This window comes from Magnolia sinica, chromosome 15 (genome assembly GCF_029962835.1).
Source record: "Magnolia sinica isolate HGM2019 chromosome 15, MsV1, whole genome shotgun sequence".
NCBI classification, from domain to species: domain Eukaryota; kingdom Viridiplantae; phylum Streptophyta; class Magnoliopsida; order Magnoliales; family Magnoliaceae; genus Magnolia; species Magnolia sinica.
The window spans coordinates 14,911,623-14,934,822 of NC_080587.1; the positions used below are offsets into that span (position 1 = coordinate 14,911,623).

The 23,200-nt window shown below is 39.5% G+C and overlaps 1 protein-coding gene across 1 annotated transcript in view; it reads right to left on the bottom strand.

The window, feature by feature from the left end:
* LOC131226734 (uncharacterized) overlaps positions 1 to 23,200 on the bottom strand; it is a 106,024-nt gene that overhangs the window by 40,298 nt on the left and 42,526 nt on the right. The window contains exons 15-24 of the mRNA XM_058222418.1: positions 20,706 to 21,087; positions 20,432 to 20,616; positions 20,255 to 20,327; positions 6,388 to 6,538; positions 6,091 to 6,260; positions 5,087 to 5,437; positions 4,472 to 4,639; positions 3,704 to 3,997; positions 2,372 to 2,548; positions 2,016 to 2,279 (exon numbers count right to left, since the gene is read on the bottom strand). Coding sequence (XP_058078401.1) covers positions 2,016 to 2,279; positions 2,372 to 2,548; positions 3,704 to 3,997; positions 4,472 to 4,639; positions 5,087 to 5,437; positions 6,091 to 6,260; positions 6,388 to 6,538; positions 20,255 to 20,327; positions 20,432 to 20,616; positions 20,706 to 21,087 — 2,215 coding nt within the window. The remainder of the gene's footprint in view (positions 1 to 2,015; positions 2,280 to 2,371; positions 2,549 to 3,703; positions 3,998 to 4,471; positions 4,640 to 5,086; positions 5,438 to 6,090; positions 6,261 to 6,387; positions 6,539 to 20,254; positions 20,328 to 20,431; positions 20,617 to 20,705; positions 21,088 to 23,200) is intronic.

The following is a 23,200-nucleotide window of genomic DNA, read 5'->3' on the forward strand; positions in this document are numbered from 1 at the left end:
ACTTGCGCATGCATTTTTTAGGAACCCACCAAAATCTTAGACATCGTAAAAATAAACCAAGTACAAATCTCTACAAGGCAATCATCCCTGCTTGATAACAAGGACTTCCCCTCTCAAGTTGTGCATTATGGTTTAATTAGGAACACTTCCTCTTAAAATCCATTGTGATGGTAAAGCATTGTAGCATAAGCAATAAATTAACAAGAAAGACACTTCCCAAAATTTTAGCATTTCAATGCTCCGGTGATCATGAGAGCAGTGGAAAAAGATGCAAGATATAATTGCCAAACAGATCATATATTCTTGCCTCTTTGTATAGGGAAGCCAGCGAAGCACCTTTGGGACAAGGCCATTGAAAGAATTGAAAGGAGTTTGTCTTCTTGGAAGGGCCGCTATCTCTCCGTAGGCAGGCAGTTGACTCTTATTAAAACAGACTTCTCTAACATGCCTATCTATTTTATATCCATCTTTAAATGCCCTAAATCAGTGTTAGATAGACTTGATAAGTTAACAAGAGATTTCTTTCTGAAAGGACCTGATGAAAAAAGATAGTTTAATTTGCCCAAAAGGGAAAAAATTTACAAGCCTTTAAGCAAGGGAGGGGCATGTCTGAAAGATTTGGGTCTTATGAATGATGCCCTACTTGGAAAGTGGCATTGGAGGTTCAGGTTGGAAGCAGGAAAACTTTGGAGAGCTTCTTGTGTCCAAATACGGAACTCATATGGGTAGGACGTAAGAGTATAAAATCTTCCTCTCTCTACCGTGCTTCTCATATTTGGAAGACAATTGTTGCCACTGAGCATAAGTTTCCTCAAGGAATTTCCTTCGCTCTTGGAAAAAGGAGATCACGTTTGCTTTTGGTTAGACACGTGGTGTGGTGAAAGACCATTATAAGATCCTTTTCCGAGCATTGCTAGTATTGCCACGGATTGCTCCATCCTTGTTGATCGTTCCTACTCCATAGAGGGATTGTCCATTGCTTGGTCTCCCCCTTGCCAAAGAAATTTGACGAATGTCGAGGTTGAGGAGCTCATTAGTTTGTAGTCGTGCCTTCACCTCAAGAAGAAGACTCAATGATTTTCCAGCGTCTTTTTGGTGCGATCTTTTTGTAATTTGATTTCTAAGCCGGCTGCCCCGTTTTCCTTTCCGGACCACTATTGGTCTTATGGTGCCCCTCCGAGGATTTCGTCTTTTTTTTTGGCTTATAGGAAGGAAAAGAGTGCTAACCATTGATGACCTTCAAAGGAGATCCCTAGTTCTTCCCAACATATGCTTGATGTGTATGGGTGATGTGAAGTCGATCGACCACCTCTTCATCCAATGCCCCTTCGCGCGTAAAGTTTGGGATCATTTCATCTCTCTTTTCCATGTGCTTTGGGTGATGTCGATTTTTGTTGATCATATCCAATGGGTTTGGCATCGAGCTGCAGTGGGTAATTCTCAAAAGGCCATTTGGAGGCTTGTTGCTATGAGGATTTTCCGGTTTATCTGGAAAGGCCGAAATAGTTGATGTTTTCAAGATGAGGATCCCTATGTTGAAGAGGTCATATACTTGGTGAAATTTGTTGTTTCGGAATGAGCTCCTTATGTTAAAGCAGCTGCGTCTACTAATCTTTCAGTTTGGTATTTAGCCTAGCGTCAGGTAGTATTCTTTTCTTGTCTTTTGGCGGGTTCTTTTTAATAAAATTACAGTTATCTCTCAAAAAAAAAAATTCTCGAAACATCACTGCTTACAGATGGTATGGAGAGAGACTGTTAAGAGTTAAGAAAAGAAACTGCTGAGAAGCAAATTAAAATAAACTCACGCACATGCACATGAAACAAAACTTAGAACGTTAACTTTGAAAACCCCATAGGGTAACAAGCAAAATAAGACCAGCAAACCCCAGGTATCCCCAGCGACAAAATGTCTGATTCTATTCAAAGAAGGGGAAAAAGACATGCATAGGTGTAACCAGATACCAAGTTATTCTTTAAGTTGAACCACAAGATTTATAATGCCAAGAAGAACTAACCTTGGAGAGCTTCATAACTATGCTTATAGATGCCTTTTGGATGCTAACAACTTTACTCACTATGCCCTCAACCAGCAGGAAAGGCAAAACAATGTCCATTGTTTGGCTTGCATCTGACATTGGAGTAAGTGATACATCACATAGCCTTATTGTTAGAGAACTCACAGCACGGCATAAACTATCACCCGAATTTCGGACAGTTTCCTTTATGTCATCCATAGCTCGAAAAGCTGCCATCCATATTTGTTTCAAATACTTAGAAACCTGAATGATGAGAATAAATTTGAAAGTTACAACATATAGAGTATGCATGGGTGACAAAGTGGAGTAAATTGAAAAGACTACATAATGATCACCTGGCTAAATTTTCGCCCTTGAATAATATCTGCAAGGGCAAGACAAGAAGCCTCACGCGAACGCCAAAGCCTTGACCCACATTGTGACAATAAATCTTCAATAATGATGTCCAAGTATTCATCAATGGTTTTCTTCGGATCTGCCACAAGTGACTTCCAGATGTGCCCCATTGCATCCTATGAGTATAACAAGGCCTAGGAGTCAGAAGAAACATAGCAGTATTGAAATATGTGGACGACAATTAACATCATCATCATCGTATTAACCTTTCTCCGGAAATTTGAGGTAGGCTTTTAAATGGTAGATTGGCAAAAGTTTTCTGATTAGGCTGCCTACTGGATATCAACCATCATCTTTTAGCTGGGTTCTAGAACCAGCCATGGAAGAGGCTCAAATATATGGAAGGTGATGAAGATTAAATTAAAAATAAATAATAAAAATAAATCATGATTCATTGAAAGGGAACTTTTAAGAAGAACCACATGAAGAGGATTGAGGGTTTTGTTCACAGTACATGTGCCCATATGGCCATGTTTATGAGATCCGTGCCATTCATGAGGTGGGGTGCACTGTGGACAAGCCTTGGCCCAAAACACCAATGATCAAGTTGGCCAACTTATAAGGGAAAAACTGAGCATTGGGAAAATGACCAATAGTTCATATTCAACATAAATGTCGACTCCACCCGATGAATGGACTAACCTTTCTTTTTTTGTGGCCATGGCAAATTCATGTTAGGGCGAACTTGAGGAATGGCCATGATCTCAGACATGTATGCTACGTTGGCATGTGTGCTGTAAAGAAAACCCTCAATTCCCTCGAATCTTTTTAGAATTGCTCTGCATGAAATTGAAACTCAAAGGGCTCGCACCTCGTGTGTAGGCTAAAGCTTTCAAAACAATTAACAGATACTGGGTGACACGAAAGTTGAATAATAAGAAAATTTTATGTGCTTGGTAAGTTATGAGAATAAAGAAACATAGGGGGCAACAAGCCAGGTCTAGGTCAGCCCAAGCCCTGTCCATCTAGTACAGGCCCAATATTTAGACACAAACACAGCCCGTTTAGCAATCAGGCCTTCCATTCAGGCCCAAGCCTGCCCATTAATGCCATAAACAGGCTTATTCTCAGGTTAGGTTGGGCCTTGATAGAAAATTGTGCAAAACACAGGCCTGAGCACAATCCGTGGGCCTCTGCTAGAGGCCCAAGCCCATCATCACATATCATGCTGAGACCCAAAGCTCAAAGAGCCAGCCCAGACCATTGCCACTCCTATAAACAAGTACCTTTAGAAGCTCAAGAACACATTTATAGCACGTGCAGATTTTTACCTGCACATTTTTATCAGGGTCATACTGGTATCGAACAAGCCTAGGAACCAACACACGTAGATGTGGCTTAAGTGCATCCCCTGCTTGTTTTGCAATCTTGGAAAATCCAAAAGCAGCACCCCTCTTGGAATTTAGTGAGGCCTGATAATTAGCCAGATCCATAAATTTATATATCAAGTCAGGTTGCCCCATCTCATTGGCTAGATTGCAAAGTTCCTTATAGGTGCTAAGTTTGCCTCCACCAAGGCCTTCACCAATAGTTCCCTCTTGAAATACTTCAGAGTCTTCCATGAGCTGTAGAACACAAATTAGACGCATATAATAATCTCCACATAGAAAACCTTCCCCATAAGATGTAGTGTGATTTTTATTTTATTTTATTGAAAGGTAAGATGTAATGTGAATTTTGCTAGCAATTCCTGCCATTTGTTACTGACCAACTTTTTTTTATTGTAACTACTCAATATTGCTTGCAGATCATGCTTCACCACATGCTGATCCAGAATGTTTATCTAGTAGGTCACCTTGGATAAGCCATGTGGAAATGATTCCATCAATCCAAGATCCTCATCATCCATACAAGGTATTGAGATGTGGACTACTGTTTCTAATCGTTCTTTCTATGAACAATGAAATCTCTGAACAGTTGGACCTACAAGACGACGGACAGTCTGAATCACCAGGTGTCAAGGCACGGAAGGCACACAATGCTTGCAAACTTCATTGGAAAAAAATACAGAGAAAAAATATGGAATCAATTTACTGCACCTTGACAGCTCTTTTCCTCTTTCCAGAACCAGTTAATGTGCCTACGAGGGCATTTACCAAGTTGCTCTTCATTGATTCGTCACCAAGTTCATAAACAATGCTCATACCTTGAGATGCTAGCTCCTGTGTGAGGTCATTCTGTTCACCTAGAAGGTGAGAAAAGGCTTCCTGCAAAAGCCATGAAAGATGTGAAACCAATTCCAAGTCCCCAAAGTGGCGGTTAGAAGTACAGGACATTGTTTGAAATTAGAATTCACAGTAGACTTTTTACGATCATATAGATCATTAATTTCACCTCTCACAACATATATGCATTTGTAATGGGATCCAGATTTTATTGAGGATTAACACTTTACATGACAGTATCTATGTAAACAACATGAATAATAAACAAGTCAGGTTATTTATCTAATTACCCCTTTAAGCTGAAATTTCAAATCAGTAAACTCAATGCTTGAAAGAGAGGGAGTCGTGTATTTCCCTTGATAATTGTGATTGTAAAAAATGTGGGTGTGTGTGCACTTATGATTTCTATATCCAAAGACAGCAAGAGTTGAAAGCAGGTAGCATGAAATATACCCAACAGATGTAAGCCGATCACAGCCAACAACAAACCTGAATTTCAGGAAGCAGTTGTTGAATTTTAGGGTGATGCCCACAATACATTGTCAGTGACAATAGCCAGACAGTTCCAGCACAACGCTCCTCTTTTCTGGTACTGTATAGTAGTACATCAAAAAGCTTCTTAGTTATCACGTCTCTGACCATGACAAGGGGGTGGTCACTTGCCTCATTCTCTTCAGTAGACTCATGTTTCAGCAAAGATGAGGGCGCATCACCAGTAAGATATTTTGAAGAGAGTGAAAGGGAAGAATAATTGGATTTGAGTATCAAATCGGCAGTTACAGGCACCCCACCCCACATAAATGATAGAGCCTCCCCAGCAGCAAAGAGTACATCTTCAACCTGCAAATTCCAAAAGTTTAGGTATCAGAAGTTCTCCCAAACACAGCTAGTATGACGAGAACCACACACCAAATGGTCGTGCCGATAACTTTTTCATATCTTTTGATTGATTCATGCCAAGAATAATTTAAGAGGAAATTCATATGCAGCTACTTGACTGGAAGCCAATGGTGCAACTAGTTGCATTTGGAGATGTGAGACCATCCCTTCCGTCCAAGCCACTCTTTGTAGGCTACTGTGCAAAAAATTGTGCTCATCAAATGATCCTAACCTTCCGAAAGTTTACCATTTTGCTATAACTGTCCATTTTCTAAGCCACAGACCAGGTGTTTAACATTCACCTGATTTAGTGATTCTTTCAATCCATGAGCAATCCAAGGTGGGGTCAAATAAATGGATGATTTTAGATTGATGGTTGGACCTATTATTCTATACAAGATCTTGATTGTACATTTTGCATCCAATTGATCAGATTCTCAGGATCATTCATTTGGTGTGATTTTTGCAAGATGGCCCATGAAGAGTGGGCTGGATTCAATGGACAACCAACTAGTCCCAGCATAGGCAACACCACTAGGTCCATATGATCTTTCTTCATTTAAGAATAATACAGAACCGATACTTTTAATGAGGTCAGAAACTGCCCCACACACCTTTGACCGGCAAAGACTGAAAATTAAATCGAGGGCTTCATTCAAAAGAGAAAATGATGTTTCCTTCAAAGAAATATGCCCGAGTGAAATAACAATCTTCTGGATCACTTTGATATCATCACCTAAGAGTAGTTTGCCCAACCTTTCGTGCAAGATCGTCAAAATCCCAGCTACAGCCACAAACATTGAAAAAGTATTACTCAGGGTTCACTGGTTCTTTGACACGAGTATGCAATTTTACACCAAGACAGGCATCATTTCTATTATAAAATATCAACATACAACTAGCAAACTCACATGAAACAGAAACATGTTCAAGTGCAGGCAACTGAGCACGCAGTCCAATATGACCTAGTGCTTCCATCGCAATGGAAGCCAATGTTGCACTCTCAGACTTGACCACATCTACCAGACGATTAATGGTACTCTGAAGCAATGGCTCCGCAACCTGCATGAACATGACTATTAGCATACTGCTCCACATAGAAACACATAAATGTGATACAAACCCAGACATAATAAATTGCACCTGTTTCTCTTTAATATCCATACAACAACAGCTGAGAGTTTCAATCAACTCCCACATTGCATTTTGAGTTTGACTCCACAAATGAAGATATTAGGATTAGGTGGTTCGTGCAGAGAAAAAAGAAAAATGGGGCACGAAGCAAACCCAAAGAGAATGCAAGTCCATAAGTGTAGCTTCTGAAAGCATTAAGTCTATATACAACATAACAACATGGTGTCAAAGAACTACATATACTAGTATGGGTGTCATATCATGTTAATACCAGTACTCAGAGCATAGGTATCTTATATCTTAAGACCATTGTTTTTTCTTTTTTGGAAAGGTGATAAATTTTATAAGAACGAGATGGAAGCCCTAAGGCAATTCAACCACCTCCTGCAGGCCAGTGCCCTTTCGTCACTCCCATAAACTAGGTACACAGCAAAAGCAAAACAGAACACTAACTCGGCAAACAATGGACCCAATGATCAAACTTAAAGCTCAGGTGTCAGGGAGAGCAGATCCAGCCACTGGTGCATGCTCTCCACCATGAATAATCTCCTTCCAATCTGGTCAAGAAATCAAATTGGAGAGATCCTTGAACCCTGGTCTGCGAAAGCCCAGTCCATGACCATTATTTAATATGCTTCTCTTGATGTACTCAACTGAGGTTGACATGCCTCCAAAGATACTCTGATTCCATTCCTTCTATAGGCCCCATACTATACCATACAGCACTATTTTCCACAGTACGTTGCCTCTTGGCTGAAAAGGGCCCAAGTTCCATACAGTAATTACCTCTAAGGGAGTTCCATTAAGAAGCCCATATACTTCGACTCCACAATGAATTCATATAATAATCAGAGAACTTTTTTAATTTGTCCACTGATAAGGAAAACAAACCTGAGAACAACTGGACTAAAGACCTCTTATCAAGTCAGGCATCTTTCTAAAAATGAACTCTGACCAATCAGGAACCAAATGCCTTGCTAGAACTCATAGGCTACCTTGCAAGAGAATTCATTGCCTGTCTTTCCCAGAATGCCTTTACACTTATTGCCAGTGTTTGAAATAGCAAATAGCATGTAGCATAGCGTTCACCCGTTTGAAGGGAGCGTGAGGCGTAAGCTACATAGCGTGTAGTGTAAGCTATGCACAACTTCTAGATTTTTAATCAAGGTACTTGGTTGCACCCAATGTTTTAAATATCAACGATATCGGCCAATATATCCCACGATTTGTCTTGTATCCCACTTGTGCGATATGAAACGCACGGGTAGTGCCGATATATCCCACTTGTTCGATCCGGTGAGCATTTTCAATTTACAATCTTTTTTTTTTTTGTTGAAAATAAGTTAAATCAGTGTCAAATGGTTATAAATCCATTGGTTCTTCATGTTTTAGATGAAAATCATGGAGTTGGAGCTTTGATTTCGATATCCATTGGTTCTTCATGTTCTCCACTTTTTTTTTCAAAAATTTTCTTCAACCAGTTGTCAATTGAGACTAATTTCGAAGTATTTAGGAATATTTGATGAAATGATCATCAAATACACTTTAATTTCGAAATTTGAGTGTTGGTGGTCTGATTTGGGGAAATTTCGAAATTTTCCCAATTTCTCCCAAATTGCTTGCAATGTTGCACTCCAAACATGAAATCAAGCATGTATGAGGGCCGATCTACTGATTTGTTAAGTCCTTGTCAATTTTCGAAAAATAAAAATCATTTTTAATTAAAAATTAATAATATATATATATATATATATTTCCCTTCGACCAGCTGTCAATTAAGACTAATTTCGAATTATTTAGGAGTGTTTGACGAAATGATCATCACATATATTCTAAATGTTATGTATTCAATTTGAATATAATTGCATTAGTTCTGTCAGATAGTGCATAGATTAGGACCCTATACGAAGGAAACCTATTATGTGCACTTCTATTTTGAGATATTATGATTTAAAAGTGTGTATTAAGGTCTTTTTTAACAATCTATGAAGCTTCATTGAAAAATTCAACCACTTTCCCAATGTTTCACCATGTTTCCCAAAAAGTGCAATAAATTACCCGATACAAACGATATATCCCATGCGATAACCGATACATATCTGTATCCTAAGGATGTGATACGTAACACAGTACCAATATTTCGAACATTAGTTGCACCAATGATTAATAATTAAATTTAACAAAATTTCATGATATTTGATGCAACAAAATGCAACCTAAAGTAATAGGAAAGGGCAATGATTAAGTACAAAGGTGAAGAAAGTGTAATAAAACTGATTTAATATTGTTATTTATATTATTTTACTAAAAGAATTACAAAGGTAAACTATTTTTTATTGGAAATGAAAAAATGTAACAAATCATTGAAAACATTATGTGAGTTACATAGTATGTAGCGTATGTAAATTATGTAGCGTAGGTTACATGCAACTTAAGCTATTTTCATGAGCTATGTAATGTAAAGGCTACGCTATGCTACGTAGCATAAGTTACATGCTACATAGATTCTTTGTTGATCAAAGGTGCTTACTAGAAGGGCGGGTGGTGGGAACGTCTTCACAATGGAATGGTCAAAGGCAAGGGACATACTTGAGCGACCGAAAGGAGTGGAGGGGCGAAGGATTGATCCATACCATACGATGAAGAAAGGGGATTTACGTGCTTGGATCAGATGATTCCTTTCTATCTAGTTCTTTCTGGCATTAATCACTGAACGCAGGGAGACAAGGATGGCACCATTGAATCAGCAAGATGTCTTACGGTGTGGTGGCTTGCTCAAACGAAAGGAGGCACGTAGGATGGGATGAGAGAGAGAGAGAGAGAGAGAGAGAGAGAGAGAGAGCAACAAAGGCACCAGGACTATGAGTGAGGGCCCTTGACAACAATTTCAAATCTTCAGCCTATTTGTTGAGCCGGGGTGATGAATCCATGGTGGGAAACCCTTTAGTTTATATCATAGGTGGGGAAGAGGTTTCATCAGCAAGTGGAATGACCATAACGAGGAAAGGTGGTGGAGTAGATGTATCCGCCTCTAGGGCTATTGAAGTCGCGTGGAGGCAGAGATCAAGAGAATTATGGTTAAAAAAGGGACCTTAGATGGCCTGTAATTTAATAGCCTTCTAGAAGACATGGCTAGCAACTTGCAAATCCCATCTCTATGGAGAAAATCAAGTGATCACAGGAATGGAAAGTGATAAATTGTCTGGGGGCGATAGATTCACGATTGGGTTCTTTAAACATTGTTAGGACTTCGTTAGGGGGGAATCTAATGGCCCTCTTTAAGGCGTTCCACGGAAGAGGTAAAACTTAATAAAGTTTAAATGCTATCTTGATCTGTTTCATTCCAAAAAGCAAGGGGCCTCAGAGCTGAGTGATTTCAAGCCGATCAACATCATGGGTAGGGGTGTACATCCAGTCGAACTAAGTCGAGTTGGCCTCAGCTCGACTCGGCTCGGCCACTAGCTGACCCCAGCTCGAACTCGACTCGGCTCGGTCCTCAAGCCTGACTAGCCAGCTCGGCTTGTTTCGGTCAACATCTCCGGCCAGTTCGAGTTGAGTTTGAGCCAAGTTCGAGCCGAGTTCGCTTGTGCAGCATTTTCACAAACACATGTACTGCACCTTCAAAATCTCACTGTATGTAAAACAGCAGTAGTGGTTTTACAGGTATTTTATCAAACACCTTCTAAGCAACATAAAAATAAAGAAAAAAAAGGTATTTGTTTCATATACATACCTTCCTTGCCACCATCCACACTTCGTTGAGTCATTTCATCAAACACTTGGTGAGCAACATCAATATCAAAGTAACTGAGTCACCGGACTGGTTCAATCCGAGTTCGATTCGAGTTGGGTTCGATCCGAGTCAAGTCGAGTTGGGGCCAGCTCAAACTCATTTTCGAGCTCAAAAAATTAGCTCAACTCGGCTTGAACTTAGCTTCGAACCAAGTCGAATCGAGCTTTTTCGAGTCGAGTCGAGCGAGCTAACCGAGCTAGCTCGGTTCATGTACACCCCTAATCATAGGCAGTGATTGCAAGATCATAGTTAAGACCCTCCTAATAGAATGAAGAAAGTACTACCTCTCCTAGTCTCCCCTTTCCAAGGCACCTTTGTTAGAGAACTTCGGATCTTAGATGGTATTTTAATTGCAAACAAATGCATCCATTCCAAAAAGGTTGGGAAAGATTCGAGTATAGTCTAAAAAGTTAATAGGGAAAAAGTGATGACATAGTGGATTGGGGCTTTCTCAGCTACATGTTGAGTAGGATGGGTGATGGGAACATCAGAGGACCTACTCAGGTGCACCAGAGACGGAGACAACCACCCACATCAGTGCAACTTTCTTTGTGGATGGGAGACGAGTTCCAGATGGGGGCCCACCGGGCCATTTTGAAGACCCCACATGCATTGGACGTGAATCAGGAGGACCCCACTTTGGGATGTTGCATGTGGGCTGCCTAGGAGACCATTTTAATCATCGGATTTCTATTTCGTGTCGATCCAACCGTTGGATCTTGTCGATCAAGCCATCGGGCCACCAAATCTTCTTGAGCTGGGCCCCATGGACTCTGATCTTGTTTTCTTTATATTTTTTGTTATTTTTAGAATTTATTTGATGGTTGAGATTGATAATAAATGTTTTAGTTTTCTTATTTTAAACGATGGGTCACTTCACTTAAGTGAGTGGCATAGTTGTAATTATGTTGAATTTTTAATAATAAAAGCACGAGAGGTAGAGATCCAACCCTAGTGGAGATTTGAGATTTGAGAGAGAGAGAGAGAAGCTCTCTTGTGTGAAGGAATTTTCCTCCTTGTTTTCTAGGGTTTAAAATAATTTATATAAAAAAAATAAATTAAAATTAAATTAAATTAAATTAAAAAACCTCTCTTCCAATTGAATTGTTGTAGGGTAGAAACTTGTTTGGTGGTCGATTCCCCAAGGTACATCCTTCCTTTTCTTCTTCTTTGAAAGGTATTCTTCTTACATCCTTCATCTCTTTTCTTCGAAAGGCATTCTTCTTCTTCTCTTGTCTTCATCTTTTCCTTTCCATTACAACCTTCTAAACCCTAAATCTTCAATTTCCTATTTTCCCCAATTTCTAAAAGCCTTAATTCCAAATCTCCAATTCCCATGAACCCTAATTTTCCAAATTTCGTATTTTCCCCTTTCCAACCATAATCATAAAACCTACAAATCTTTCCCTTGATTGTAGAACGTACCTATGCTAAATTGGAAGTTATATCCTTCCATCAGGCCTAGTTTTAATTGATTTATGTGATTTCTTAACATGATGGCATGTAATTTAGGTTAAATAATTTCCTATTGTTTACTCTTAATTACTTGGTAGGTTAGCATCTTTTGTTAATTGAATTACTTTATAGACACTTTCTTAATCTCCACGTTGCATGCTAGCATTAAATCATGTGTCCTGCACCAAATTTGGTATCAGAGCCAGGATTAGCATAGGATTTTTGTGTTGCACTTAGGTTAGAGTCACATCTAGGGTTATTAGAGCATACATTGTATATAGGATCTAGGATCATATTGCTGAATTTTGTTCCTATTTTGGAGTATCCCATTGCTGAATTTTCAGCTAGCGTTTTCCACTTATACATTGCTGAATTTTCAGCGCATTAATCTTAGGTTGTCACCTTGCTGAATTTTCAATTTGTAATTTTCAGATTACACTCTTGCTGAATTTTCAAATTAGGGTTTCTAGTGTGTCCAATTTGACATTTAGGTTGGTTTTGTCTTTGTCATAATAGTACCCTAGGATCTAGGTTTTCCCCTAAGAGTTACCTTGTGTATGCCCACTCGTTCTGGACGTGGCTTTGGTCTACATCCCACTACAAATCTAGAGCAGATTGCCGAGGCTCTTAACGCTATCAACATCCGTCTGACGGCTATTGAAGCGCACAATAGGACCACTGCAACTCAATTGGCCGTAATCAATACGCGTGTCAATCAACTTGAAGCTTCCCTTCAGGCGAACCTCGACACTAGGGAAGATGTCCAATCATAAGTCGAGGATCAAATTGGGATTGTGCCACTTGCAATTATTAGTCGTGCCTTAAGCCAAATTGTAAAAAGTGATGATTGGCGCATGAATTCAATTTTCCACACTTATGCCAAGTGTGGTGGCAAAAATTCGAGGTGATCATTGATAGTGGCAGTTGCATCAATGTGGTTTCTGCTAGCACTGTATGCCACTTAGGTATGCTAGCAGTTCCTCACCCTCATCCCAATCAAGTCCCATGGGTTGATGCATCTTCAGTTCTGGTTTCTCAATGTTGTCCCATTCCCATCCAGTTTGGTTCCTATATGGACACGTTGTGGTGTGATGTTTTGCCTATGGATATAAGCCACATCATTTTGGGCAGGCCTTGGTTGTATGATAGGGACGCAACATTATTCGTTCGCTCGAAACTCCAACTTGAATCTCTTCCTATAGTTAATGCCAAAGAGCCTGAAAGATAAACTAAAACTAATTTGACATTATATGCTCACGTGGTAAGTGAGGTCATACCTAAGGTTATTATGGAGATGTCACCTGAGGTTACACCTGACGGATATGTAGAGCCACCATATGAGGTGAGTCCGGTATTGGAGAAGTCCAGTGTTGTTATTCCGGAGGACATACCGGATGAGCTTACACTCGTACGGGACATTCACTCATTAACTCTACCAAACCTTCATCACGATCAAATGAATCTCGGGGAGGAAGTGGATTTGGAAAGACAAGTAGATGAGCCTAAGACCCCTATAGATTGCATACCCATGTCTGTGTTCCATAGGCCTTCAGAGTCTGTACATGCATCTACACAACATATGCATGACTTGTATGTGGAGATTAGAAAAAGAATCAATATAAGTAATGAAACATACAAAATGATTGCTGTCTCACACCATAGGTTTAAAGAGTTTGTTATGGGTGATGAAGTCATGATTAAAATACGTCCAAAAAGGTTTCCACGGAGAACCATAAAAAATTTACAAGCCCGTAATGTTGGACCATATAAAAATTTGAAAAGACTGGGTTCGAATGCTTACTTGATAGATCTTCCACCTAACATGGGTATCAGTTCCACATTTAATGTGAAAGATCTTGTACCGTTTCATGGACCTTCCCTTGACCCTCACATGAACTTTGATGATGATGCCCTTGACCTGTCCCAAAACCCATGGCCATTACCTGACCCCTCTTCTCAACTTTTACCATCTGTACCATCCATACCTATGAGAAGAGAGGAGATAGAGAATATCTTAGATGAAGAAGCGGTTTCCACACGACATGGCGGTTACCAGGAGTACCTTATCAAGTGAAAGGGTAGACCAAAGTCAAACAGTACGTGAATCACAAAGGCAGAGCTTTAGCGACGAGACCCGAATCTCCTCGACCATCACCGCGGCTTTATTTTGCCAGAGGCGAAATCTCCTCAGCAGAGGGGGAATCGATGGGGACATCAGAGGACCTACTCGGGTGTACCAAAGACAGAGATGACCACCCACATTAGCGCAAATTTCTTTGTGGATGGGAGAGAAGTTCCAGATGAGGCCAATTGGGCCATTTTGAAGACCTCACATGCATTGGACATGAATCAGGAAGACCCTACTTTGGGATGATGCATGTGGGCTGCTTAGGAGACCATTTTAATCATAGGATTTCTATTTCGTGTCGATCCAACCGTTGAATCTTGTCAATCAGGCCATCAGGCTACCAGATCTTCCTGACCTAGGCCCCTTGGACTCTGATCTTGTTTTCTTTATGTTTATTGCTATTTTTAGGATTTATTTGATGGTTGAGATTAATAATAAATGTTTTCGTTTTCTTATTTTGGACGATGGGCCACTTCACTAAAGTGAGTGGCATAGTTATAATTATGTTGAATTTTTAAAAATAAAAGCACGGGGGGGGGAGGAGATCCAACCATAGTAGAGATTTGAGAAGAAAAAAAAAAGAGAGAGAAGCTCTCTTGTGTGAAGGAATTTTTCTCCTTGTTTTCTATAGTTTAAAAAAAATAAATAAATAAATAACATTTCAATTGAATTATGGAAGGGTAGAAACTTGTTTGTTGGTGGATTCCCCAAGGTACATCATTCCTCTTCCTCTTCTTCAAAAGGTATTCTTCTTCTTACATCTTTCCTCTCTTTTCGTCGAAAGGTATTCTCATTCTTATTCTCTTGTCTTCCTCTTTTCCTTTCCATTACAACCTTCTAAACCCTAAGAGCCTGTTTGGTTTTCCATAATCCAGGTAAATCGCTATAAAGAAGTAATTATTACATTTTTTCACTTGTTTGGAAATAAGTGAGTAATTTCACCTAGAAAACCGGTCCAAAAATGTTGACTTAAATTCGTGGGCCCCACCATAATGTATATAATATATCCGTGTCGTCCATCTGTTTTATTAGAATATTTTGAGGCTTGATCCGAAAAAATTAGGAATATCTAATGTTCAATTGGCCCACATGAAAGGAAACAATGGACTTAATTTGTCCACCGTTGAAAGTTGATTCTCTTACTGGGCCCACATTGAGGTTTATTCACCATCTAACCCGTTCATAGGGTCACATGGACATGGATAAGTGAAAAATATAAATATAAGCCTAATCTAAAATTTCTAAGGGCCTCAACAAGTTTTTAATGGTAGGCATTCAATTCTCATAATTTCGTGTGGTGTGGTCCACTTGACCTTTGGATTTGCCTAATTTTTGGGCCCATGCCTTAAATTCATTTGGCATAATGAATGGGCGGTGTGGATAAGCCACACACATTATAGTGGGCCCCATATTTATTTTACAAATTCCTCGATTTAAGTGCTTAAAAATAACTAGTCAAGTCAGCATTGGGAAAGATGTAGGTAATTACCTTGGTAAATAATGATTACTCATTTACAAGGTAATTACACTTGAGTCAGAAAACCAAACAGGCCCTAAATCTTTAGTTTAATATTTTTCCCAATTTCTAAAAACCTTAATTCCAAAATCTTCAATTCTCATGAACCCTAATTTTCCAAATGTCAAATTTTCCCCTTCCCAACCCTAATCATAAAACCTACAAATCTGTCCCTTGATTGTGGAACGTGCCTATGCTAAATTGGAAGTTATATCCTTCCATCAGGCCTAGTTTTAATTGTTTTATGTGATTTCTTAGCATGGGGGCATGTGATTTAGATTAAATCAGATTTTATTTTCTATTGTTTACACTTAATTACTTAGTAGGTTAGCATCTTTTGTTAATTGAATTACTTTATGGACTCTTTCTTAATCTCCATGTTGCATGCTAGCATTAAATCATATGTCCTGCATCAATGGGGTTCAAAGATAGATGGAAGAAACGGATCATGGAATGCATTTCATCAGTTCAATCCTCTATCCTCACTAATGCTCACCTTGCGACTTCTTCAAAAGTTCAAGGGGTTTAAGGCAAGGGGACCCTCTCTCCCCTTTCTTATCCCAGCTCGTCACAGAAGATCTCTGCAGCCTCTTTACTGGAGAAAATCGCAGGCTGATTGAAGGGTTTTGGGTGGGCACCCTTTCATTCACACATCTCCAATTGGCCAACGGTAGATAGTCTTTTGTTAAAGCTTCTTCTAGAAATGTAGCAAATGTTAAATTTGTTCTCAGATGCTCGAGGCGATTTTGGGCCTGAAATTTTATTTGTAAAAAAGTTCCGCTGCGGGTATAGAAGTCAGCGAATCTTGTCAAAAGCGCCTTGCGGATTAAATGGGATATAAAATCCAAAGCTTCCCTCCCTTACTTAGGCCTTTCGATAGGCCCAGGTGCATCAGCGACCTCTATTTGGGACCTTGTTATCGAAAGAATTTATTTTTTTAAAAAAAAGGTTAGCATCTTGGAAGCGTGGATACCTATTCTTGGGAGGAAGAATAATTCTCATTAAAGCTACCCCAGAGAACTTCCCAAATTATTTCCGGCCTCTATTCAAAATCCCAGCAGTTCCTATGAGGGGCTCAGGTTCCTGGTTAACAATTGTGAATCCATCCTGTTCTGGGAAGATAAATAGTTTGGGGGTTGTCCTTTATCGGACAAGTTTCCAAGGATTTACAGATTGGTCAAAGAACGGCACATTTCAGTTACGGACTACTCGGAAATTAGTGCGGATAGAGTTTTCTGGAACATTGTTTCAGAAATAAATTTGAAAGAGGAAATGGCAGATTTCGGAGCACTTCTAAGCTTGCTTGACGAAGTTCATCTCTCCCCTACGGTGCTTGATGAAAGAGTATGGGAAAAGGACAAATCTGGAAAATTCTCAGTTAAATCCCTTTATAGCTATTTGGCGAATGAAGACAAAGTTCAGTTAGCCAACCGTCTCTGGCGCACTCCAGTTCCCCCAAGAGTTTCTGCATTATTTTGGAGTGCATTAAAACAGGAACTTTCTGACAGTTGATAAGATGCAGCAGTGCAGCATAGCCATCCCTAACCAGTGTATCATGTGCAAGATAATGAGGAAACTAGCTCTCATTTGTTTCTCCATTGCCCGACAGCATCTCTCACCTGGAGCTTCTTTCTTGCAGAGTAGATGTTCTGGATCAGGTGCAGGACTTTAGGAGAGGAATTCCTACACTGGTGCATCAGTCCGGTCAGGGATAAAGGTCTTTCTTCTGAAATTGTGTCCTTTGACATTTGCTGCAAAATCTGGAAAGAGAGATACCATAGAATGAATCTTCAAGGAAGCCCAGCTGTCCACAGAAGCGCTGCTGCCTGCTAGGGAAAATCAAGGGGACTGCCCTCAGATGGGCATTGGTGCCACCAAAATTTGAAGTATAGTCTGAGTGGCCCTCCGATTGATTAAGCAATCCTTTAATGAGGGGTGGGTTCTCTTCCCATTTCCTAGAGTTGTTTGCTGTCTTTTTCTTTGTTTAGCTTTGTATTTGACCTTCAGGTCCTGAATAAGTTGCTTGCTCAAAAAAAAAAAAAAAAGCCAATCTCACAAAGTCTTCCTCGTCATTCCACAAAAATATATAAGATATTCATTCAAAGGCCTATTTTTAAATTCTTTGACCTTTATTGATGGTGCTTCCTCCTGTACTTTGTCTTTAAGGTCCTTTTCAACTTTATTATTGCAGAAGTGCAGGCCTGTATTTGAAGAAACTCCACTACACTTGAAACACTTATTCCGTCGTCCCGTTATGTCCACCCTGTTGAAGGACAGTGCTTCTAGATTAGTGTTGTGTGCTGTAGAATTGGACACCTGATTACTGAGAATGATTATAGTGGAAGTATCAGGGACATTGCTACAATTACAGGGAACTGACAAACACCAGTACAAAATATTAGTAGTTTGCAGAACTAAATACCACTACTTGAATGGCACTGTGCCTGACTGCTGCCCTCTTGAATCCCAGGGGCCATCTGATAAGCTTCACATACACTGTGAGAGTGAACCATAGTCATCCCCCACAAAATCTTTCCTTGTAGCCTATTCCAATAACAAGCCACTGCCTATAGCCAATTTTCATTTATCTTACAGTGAACCATCAAATAATAGTACTTTCATGTACACCACTGATAATTTCCCTGATGGAGTAAAATCAAATTCTTAAAGATGATCTCTTCGTAGTAGAGAGTAGATTTTTTTTCCTTCAATTTAATTTCATCTCTTACCAACAACTCAAAAGAGGCTGTGCAAAGCGGATGTGGTATGCAATTGTGCTTCAACATTATGTCGCCGATTTCGCAAAGAATCCTTGAGTTTCACACTGAAGGAAACATACCTTTCACTCATCGGGCATATCGAACCATCGAAAATAATACTCCAATTATAGCAACCAGTAGAGGAAAGCACCATGATCTAATTTTCAAGAGAAATTGGGGTTGTCCATGCATACATGCTTTGATCCATCATCCATGTGCTCATCATAACCCATTACATAAGAATTGAGATCAACTAAAAAATTTATTTCCTAAGTTCTTTGACACCAAATTTATATGCTAGTCTCAAAAACTCAACTTCAAGTCAGGCCAACATACAGCATTGTTAGCAAAGAATGGTCCAATCCACCAATGAATACATGTCAAAAATTTTAAACATTGAGATTTATGTTTCTCATTCTCTTCCGTTGTCCAGGTATTCTTTCACATTTTTTTGGGCAAAGAAATTTTTATTTTTATTTTATTTTTTTGCATGATAAGGAATAATAGTGGGGTCCAATATGGTCTGATTGTATTATTTTGGGCTGGGCTGATAAACCCCTTAATACTAATATGCAAAACCTTGATCATACCCTTTTCCCCTACCAATACAAGTCTACAATCACTTTTACAGACTGCATGTTCTTCTTCCCCTGACCCCCAAACCATTTTACTGAAGAGATGATCTGTTTCTAATATTCCCCAACCAATGCCCTTGATTCTCATCAGCTTGCTTAGCACATTAGATTAAATTGCACTTGTTACACGCAAGCTTCTCAAAGAAAACCTGTTTGTTCTCTTTGAAGCTTGCCAACTATAGTGACAGAGATCTTAAGAGGAGACATGAAATAGACAAGACAATTATGATGTACAAAGTTGACGAGCGTGATAGGGTATCCCAAGCGAAGATATTGACTTCTCCACGATGCCGACCTTCGCTCAACATTCTTAATAACCAAATCCCAAATTGTCTAGGAAGGATTTCAAAGACAGAAACAAACAAACAAAAACAAAGATATGAAAAAGGGAGGGAAGAAATTGATTTTGAAGCCCAACCATCTTCTCTTTGTTCCAACACTTCAAAGCGACTCAAGATCATCATCATCTAAGCCTTATCCCAAGTCAACTACACAAATCCTTTTCCGTCATTCCACTCTAAGGGCCATAACTTCAGTTAGACCATACATCTTCAGGCCTTTTGAAGCAACTCAAGATATGAGTGAAATTCCTTGCTTGCTCAATCTCTTGCTTGCGAAGGAATATATCATCTGTGACTCCGAGGTGTAAGATAGATGGGAGTTGCAAACTTTGAAACCAATCAACCAAATGCTTTCCACAATTTCTTGCAACTTACGAAGCCCATCACTCATTATAGTGAAAAGTAAAAGGCTGTATCCTTACCTAAAGCCCCACAAGTTCTTGAAGAAACTGTTAGGAAAGCAGTTGACGCATCATTGTGACACTCTTTAGTCTACTCAGAAATGGCCATGAAACAAAACCCCCATCCCAATAACATATATTCTAAAGAGTCCCCATCCATGTGATGATAAACCTTCTCCATGTCAACTTTGCATAATATCCCAAACTAACCATTTCTACTTTTCAAAGCCTAAGTATCCTTGCAGAATCAAGAGTCCACCTAGGAAGCAAAACTTGTAGCTATTGATCTTAGCGATCAATGATCACCAAAGAGAGAAAAATAAAAACAAATATTAATCCGATAAACATGGATTAGTTTTTCATGAGTAGTTCACCAAAAGTGAGGCAGAAAGTTTATGCTAATTGAAATTATCAAATAGGTACCGAAATATAGTATGGAAGTATGCATTTACATGACAGTATAAGCCCTCTGTAAATAATTTATCTAGAATTCATGGGTTCGCAATTACATACGAATGACATATTAGAGTTAGGTCACAATTATTTTTAACAGAAGGCAAAAGGTGAATGATTTAATAGAACCAACCTAGTTTCTAGCAACAGTGAGATGACTTACAGGAGGCGTGCCTGTCATGCATTGTGCTGTAACATATCCTATGGCACATAATGCTCCATGCTGATTTTCAAACCTGAAAAGGTTCCATGTCAACTTCAGGAAAAAAGTCAAACCCATTCAGTTCAACATTAGGAAGCAAAGTTAGGGATGAAATGTTTTCCTCTATTCTTTACAAACCTTAACTTGTGAGCTCCACTAATCGAGGAAACAAGTTCAGAAATGAGAGCAGATGCTGAAGATGCAGAAAGAGCAGAGCATGCTATTCCTAGTAAGCGGGACGCAGATTCACGAGTATCAGAGTCTACATGACCTAGCAGTTGCTTTAACCATGAAATTCTCCCTGCGTAACGTGATGCTATCAACTACAAGAACAAAGAACAGAAGGTGAAGACAGGCAAAAGGAGGAAGAAATAAAGTGAAGAAAATCATATAAAAGAAGTAGCAAATCAACCTCAGGAAAATGAGATCCGATGGAAATTAATCCCTTGGAGGCAGTAGCATGTAGCTCAGCAGAACCTTCAAATGCCATAGCATGTTCTAGCAATAGACACATTGTCTCCAATGAAGAATGGAACTCAGACACGGCGACCATAGAGGCATCTTGCTCAACATCTGCCTCGAAGGACTTCAGCAAAAAATTAATCATAGCCACGTACATTTTTGATGGAAAAAGAAGTTTTTCTTCCCTTATTTCGGTGGAATCCAACAACTTCGGTTGCTGCTTGCAAATATAATCTAGCATATCTCTCATCTTAGGATATTTAAGGATATTATTCTTGTTAATGGTTGGCCCTAGATCTACCACAGGAAAGAGACCTGCAAGTGCCATTTCCCTGAGAAAGCAATGAGATTATCACAAAAATATGTAAGAAAAATTGTCAAGTAAAAGATAAAAGCTCAAAAACCAAAGACCAAAACAAGGGAGAAAAATGGTGTGAATGATAAATAGATGAAGATAAGAAAACGAGACCAAAAATACATTAAGGCAAAGATGCCACCGTAAGGCTAAAAATTAGGATTACAGAATTTCCAAATAAGAACAACTCAAATATCTAAAGCAACCATGGACATTTTTATTGGTAAGATTACATAAACGAATAGAGGCAACACCACAGTCAGTCCAGAACCCCTATATGGGTTCAAAATTCATCCAACAAGTGAACCAAAGAATAAAGGTCCTCTAGAAATTTGCGGCTTTCCAAGGCATTTTCCACTGAAATTGCTATTCATTTTGTATGTCAAATTGAACCATGCACATTGCATGCTAATATTTGATTAATCAAGTGATAATTCTGGACTTCTTTTCTCCTTGTTTATTTGTAATGTGCTCCATGAATCACTTCGATATGGGTCCTAACAGATCTCCATCTGGAGGCCCAACTGGAATCTATTGATAAGGAAGATCAGAGCGACTCAAGTTCCCTATCTTCATAACCACCGAGTCACATCTCAATAGATATCTTCCTTAAGAACACAATTCTGGTAGCATAGTTTCTCAGAGAACAATTCTCAGTTCACAAGTACAGCTGTAGGACAGGGGAATGCCATTTGAGCACCTGAACAAGACTTTTCGAATAATTGATCACTGATGGCTTCTGAAATCTGGGTTGATTATAACTATGTCTTAACATAAAGAAACAAGAAAATCACTTCAATTAATTCTTGATGTATAAGGAGAATGATGCAGGACAATTAAACACTTGCTCTAAAAGCTCGAACTGTTAGTGTATGGCAAATTAATCCCTTTATCTCATAGCCCAAGCCCCACATCTCATGGGTTAGGACCTTGGCTGAACCCCCCTCGTGGGCCCCAAATCACATGGGCCGCCCACCCCGAGTGTGTCCCCGCATCCCACAGGCTACCCCACTCAAGCCCGGTGTGAAATGCGCATTAATCACCGCCGGTGAGGAGTCTTGAACACGAGACCTCCCCCATGGGCCCCAAATCACATGGGTCACCCACCCCGAGTATGTCCCAGCATCCCACAGGCTACCCCACTCGAGCCCAGTGTGAAAATGCCCCTACATTAGAGAAAGTACCAGGTATGTAAACCTTTGTCAAATTTCTGAACATAGCAAACATTTTGGAAATTTTCTGATAGTCAAACTGACACAAAACTCACCTTGTACCAGTCGATTATGGAAATAACAAATCAAGATTCAGTTTTTAGGTCATAAAGTCCTAAGTTTCAAAATTTCAAATTACAACATTTTCTGTAAAAGGTTTGCAGAACAAGACATGATGATCATCGTCATTGTCATCAAAGCCTTGTCCTAGCATGAACATGATACCATGATAATAACAATAAATAAGTAAATAAAACAGAGCTTCTCCATGGCTACTCTCAACGAGTGGGCCACACACGCATGTTGAATGTGGACCAAATCAATTTCTTGAATCATCCACCTTTTCGATAATGCATGGCCTACCCAATGGATAGACAAGCATTAAATTTGGGCCACACCATAGAAATTCAAGGCATGCCAGATTAATGACCCAAACCTCGCACATGCGTGCCACATTGGCATATTTGAGAAGAGTAGGACCAAGTTTCTAAAAATCACTATTGGTGCTCAAAGGCTGCGGGAACAAATGATATATCTGTAGAAGTATGAAAGATACCAGGTGAAATCAGATCAGTTTGCTCCACTAGTCTTTTCAATAGAAGTTCACAGATAAGATGCTAGATGAGTGGAGAGGAAGCATTGTGATACCTATTGCAAGACCAAGGGAGATGCACAAAAACTCCACTGGGTAACAATGCACCAGCCACCCAGATTGGGAAAAGGAAAAGGGTTGATCTCAAGTAGGCCAACCCAAAACAAATGGGAAAGTCTATGATGATGATGATGATGGAGAAGATACACAAGTTGCAAAACTATCAGGGGATCAAACATATGAGTCACACATTCACACTATCTAGTAAGGAGAATGAAGTAAAGCAG